Source organism: Bidens hawaiensis, unplaced genomic scaffold, assembly GCF_021521415.1.
Source record: "Bidens hawaiensis isolate Kalapana, Puna unplaced genomic scaffold, B.hawaiensis_p1.1 tig00005013_1, whole genome shotgun sequence".
Lineage (NCBI taxonomy): Eukaryota > Viridiplantae > Streptophyta > Magnoliopsida > Asterales > Asteraceae > Bidens > Bidens hawaiensis.
The window spans coordinates 1,472,841-1,477,728 of record NW_027491317.1 but is presented as its reverse complement, the minus strand read 5'-3'; the positions used below and the strand labels follow the sequence as shown (position 1 = coordinate 1,477,728).

At 43.2% G+C, this 4,888-nt stretch overlaps 1 protein-coding gene across 1 annotated transcript; it reads left to right on the top strand.

The window, feature by feature from the left end:
• Window positions 1–2,854: 2,854 nt before the first annotated feature.
• Window positions 2,855–4,556, top strand: LOC143628510 (uncharacterized). Its single transcript, XM_077098085.1, has 2 exons — window positions 2,855–3,191; window positions 4,045–4,556. The coding sequence occupies exons 1-2, from the start codon at window positions 2,855–2,857 to the stop codon at window positions 4,554–4,556; spliced, it is 849 nt and encodes a 282-aa protein (XP_076954200.1).
• Window positions 4,557–4,888: the final 332 nt, after the last annotated feature.

Here is a 4,888-nt window from a genome sequence, read left to right as displayed (position 1 = left end):
AACACCCAAGCCCGCTCAACCACCAAGAAACCGTTAAGAAAGAAGAATACAAGATCCCCCCGAGCCACAGTTTCCCGAGTACGAATTTGACGATGGAGTACCGAGGGCATTCATTCCACCGCCCATTCGGGGGGTTCAAGGAGGGTTCAAAGCCACTTCATTCCACAAGTGGCCACGAACCCGCTTCCCATTGTGATTTTGGTTAGAGAAGGAAGAACGTTTTCAGTAAGGCAAAGTAATTTGACCGGGATGCCAACTTTTCATGGGAAAGCATCTGAAGAGCCATACCTACACTTAAGCAAGTTTAATGCGATTTGTGCCACCATCTTGAGTAAAGGGTTTACTACTATTGAAGTCAAGCTAGTTGTGTTTCAGTTCAGCCTTAAAGATCTAGCAAAGAAGTGGTTCTTATCTTTACCGTCAGCGAGTATCTACATGTGGCAAGACCTGGCTCAGCAATTCTTAGACGAGTATTACACACCACAAAGAACGTCCGAGGTCCAAACCTCCATCAGAAATTTTCAGCAAAGTTCGGGTGAGACTTTTCATGAGGAATTTACTAGATTCAAGAGGTTGTTGAGAACTTGTCCACATCACGGGATTGCGTTGTGGGAGTTGATAAAAGCATTTCATGACAGGTTATCGAGTGATGATGTGCGTGATCTTTGGTCGACCACAAATGGGTCATTTTTGACAAATGACGAGAATGAAGATTGGCAACATTTGGAAAGACATGCAATGAACTCGAAGAGGCAAGCTCAATCTAATCGCATGGTAAAAAGGGCGTTTGTGAAAGCCGCGGATAATGGTGATTCGAATGATCGTATGGCTAGGTTGGAGAGAAAGTTGGATCAATTGTTGGGTGTGGGAGTGAAAGAGAAAGGCAAGTCAGGAAAGACGTATCCAGTTTGTGAAGGTTGTGGTGGAATAGGCAATGTAATAGCTACTTGTGGGGTTATGTTGGAAGACAAAGAAGAAGAGGAAGAAGAGGAGATGAATTTTGTTCAGGGTGAGAAGAGGTACAATAATAATATGAATTCAAACACCTAATACCCGGGCCTCCAAAACCATCCTAACTTCAGTTATGGAAACCCGAACACGCAACAAAGGCCGAACTTTCAAGGTAGTTCCTAGAAAGCAAATTATCAGTCAAATCAGTGGAATTATGGGAACGAGAGGGGTAGTGGTCAAGGCGGGTATAATCAAAAGGAGTCGGGGGGGGGGGGGTATAACAAGAGTTATCAGAAAAGTTATCAGCAGGGTCAGCAAAGTCAAGGGGCGACTCAAGGCCAAAGTTCTTCGCAATATTCGGAAATTCTCACACGTTTGAAAGATTTGAGCCAAAGAATGGAGATTCAAGAAGAAGCGAATGTCGTAAGAGATAAGCAAATGAGTCAATTGGCGGAAGAAATGGCCACCTTGAAGAAAGACCCAAAAAAGCTACCGAGTGACACATTGAAAAATCCAAACCATTAGAGTAGCAGTTCTTCAAATGGTAAGAGTACCCAAGTCAACCAGGTAAGTACCCTCAGTAGCGGAAAGGTATACAATAACGGGGTAGCCTCACCACCTTTCGTTAAAGGTGTGGTGGAGGACTTGGGGGAAGATGGGAAGAGTGACGATGAGGTTGAAATTGAACTGAAATGTAACCCGAAACAAATAAAGAAAAATAAAATTGAACCAATAGCTAAAACAGGAACACCAACCGCCACGGAGACGGGTTCAACGAGTAAAACCGTTCCGTTTCCTCGGGCATTGGTGAAACCCGAGACCTTATCGGCAATTAGAAAGAGGGGTCCATAGTAGGAGGAAATGTGGGAAATCTTTAAACAAGTAAATATTAATTTACCCCTCATAGATGCAATTAAACAAGTCCCTGCATATGCTAAATATTTTAAAGACTTGTTTACCGAAAAACGAACTCACAATTTGCCTAAACAAGTTGACTTAGCTGCAAATGTGAGATCGGTTTTGACGGGTATCCTCCCACCCAAGCTACAAGATCTGGCAACGCCAATTATACGTATCCAAGTGGGCGATCTTGAAATGACTAGGGCGTTGTTAGATCTTGGAGCTGGGGTGAGAATTCTCCCGGGAAGCTTGTATGACCAGTACGACTTTGGTCCACTTAGAAAAGCAAACACCACCGTGGTGTTGGCCGATTTGACACTCATGCTTCCGAGGGGAATCGTTACCGATGTGATTGTGATAATAGAAGATTTTTATAACCCGGTCGACTTCCTGGTTCTAACTACGTGACAGTCGACCCGAAACGGCAACCGAACGTAATTCTCGGTCGCCCCCTTTTTGGCCACCTCGAATGCTTTGATTAATTGTAGAACCGGGGTAGTGGACATGGCTTTTGGTAATAAGAATCTTAGGCTTAATGTGTTTTCAAACGTGTATAACCCTTTGGTGAGTGACGAATGCTTCGCGGCTGAAGTCATTGACGGGTTGAACCCTTATGGGAGTGGGGATGATGCCACAAATGACTGTGCTATTTGTTGCAGGAAAGCAGTTGAGCATGTTCTACAGTTACAAGAAGAAGAAAGAGAAGTGAAGCTGTATGCGGCAAGTATTGGGAAACCGCCATGGTTTCAGCAGGTGGACCGGTTGCCCGATACGATCGATTCAAAGTTGAAACCGTCATTGGAGAGTCCGCCGACTGTTGAATTGAATGAGCTCCTGAAACACCTGAAATACATGTTTTTAGGTGAGGGAGAGACATTACCGGCCATCATCGCTGCAAATTTGGAAGATGAGCAAGAGAAGGTGTTGGTGGAATCTTGAGAGAGCATAAAGCGCTATTGGTTGGACGATAGCAGTTTTGAGAGGGATCAGCCCATTCATTGTCATGCATAAATTCATCACCGATCCCGAGGCAAAACCCGCTCATGATGCACAAAGAAGGTTGAATCCAAACATGCGGGAGGTAGTGAAGAAGGAGGTCTTGAAGTGGTTGGACGCGGGTATCATTTTTCTGATCTCAAATAGCACGCGGGTAAGTCCGACACAAACAGTTCCAAAAAAGGCGGGAATTCAGATAACCCGTAATAAGAAATGTGAGGAGATCGCCACCCGACCGGTAACCGAGTGGCAGATTTGTGTTGATTATAGTAAATTGAATGCGGCAACATCTAAGGACCATCTTCCCTTGCCGTTCATTAACCAAATCATCGAGAAACTTGCAGGTCAGAAATTTTATTGTTTTCTAGATGGCTATTCGGGGTACAATCAGATTGCTATTCATCCCGAAGACCAACATAAGACCACTTTCACGTGTCCATACGGTACTTTCGCATTTAGTCGAATGCCTTTTCGTTTGTGTAATTCCCGGGCCACCTTTCAAAGGTGTATGATGAGTATTTTTCATATATGGTCGGGGATTCACTTGAAATTTTTATGGACGATTTCTCGATTTTTGGTTCATCTTTTGAAAAATGCTTAAATGAATTAACTAAAGTTTAAAAAAGATGTGTGGAAACGAATTTGGTCTTAAGTTGGGAAAAAAGGCCACTTTATGGTTCAAGAGGGACGGTTTTGTGACATGTCATCTCAAGTAGGGGGATTGAGGTTGACCGGAGCGAAAATCCAAGTCATATCTAATTTACCACCGCCTACTAATATAATAGGGATAAGGGCATTTTTGGGTCATGCTGGTTTTTACCGACGGTTCATTAAGAATTTTAGTATCATATCTAAATCGTTGTGTAATTTGTTATTAAAAGATGTACCATTTGTTTTTAACGAAAAGTGTCTTAATGCATTTAATGCCCTAAAAACAAATTGGTTGAAGCCCCAGTCTTGTAGTCACCTGATTGGTCACTTCCATTTGAAATTATGTGTGACGCAAGTGACTACGCGGTCGGGGCCGTGTTGGTCAACGGGTGGATAAGAAGCCCGTTGCCACATAATACGCAAGCAAAACCCTTTCCGACGCTCAAATTAATTACACCACTACGGAAAAGGAGTTGCTCGCGGTAGTATATGCACTTGATAAGTTTCGATCATACATTTGGGGGAGCAAGGTTATTGTTTTTTCAGATCACAGCGCAGTCAAGTATTTGATGAAGAAGAAGGACGCAAAGCCACGCTTGATCAGGTGGATGTTATTGCTCCAAAAGTTTGATGTGGAGATCCACGACAAGAAAGGAAGCGAGAATGTGGTAGCGGATCATTTGTCGAGATTTGTGGGACAAGAAGAGGAAGAGAAAGATGAGAGAGCCATTAATAAGTGTTTCACGGATAAGCAATTGTTTTCTATTTCAACTTTGCCATGGTATGCTGACATTATTAACTTTCTTGTTGTAGATACAATTCCGGAGTTTTGGCCAAAGAAGAAGAAGCAACACTTCCTCTCGCAGGTGAAGCACTATGCATGGGAAGATCCGGATTTGTTTAGAGTTGGAGCAGATCAAGTAATGAGGCGGTGCATAACGGAGGAAGAGATGCGGAGTGTTTTGTATCATGCCCACTCATCACCTTGTGGAGGTCATTTCAGCGGCCAGAAGACAGGACATCGAGTGCTTGCGTGCATTTGTCAAAAATTGTGTTAGATGTCAACCGATGGGGGGTATTTCAAAGAGGGATGAGATGCCCATGCAATCAATACTCGTTGTCGACATCTTTGATGTTTGGGGGATTGATTTCATGGGCCTGTTTCCTAATTCTTATGGTAATCTTTATATCTTGGTGGCGGTCGATTATTTGTCTAAATGGGTAGAAGCAATCGCCACCAAGATGAGTGACCATACCGTTGTTTATAAGTTTGTCCAGTCTAATATTTTTTCCCATTTTGGTGTTCCCCACGTTATCATTAGTGATGCGGGTTCACAATTCAAAAACTTTAATTTTGGCAAACTACTTAAATGGTATGGCGTAAACCACT

Bases quoted from the DNA above. Each gene is read 5' to 3' on its own strand.
- LOC143628510 (XM_077098085.1), top strand. From the start codon at position 2,855: ATGCATAAATTCATCACCGATCCCGAGGCAAAACCCGCTCATGATGCA. The intron at 3,192-4,044 runs GTCAGAAATTTT...TTGTTTTTTCAG, and splicing joins AATCATCGAGAAACTTGCAG to ATCACAGCGCAGTCAAGTAT.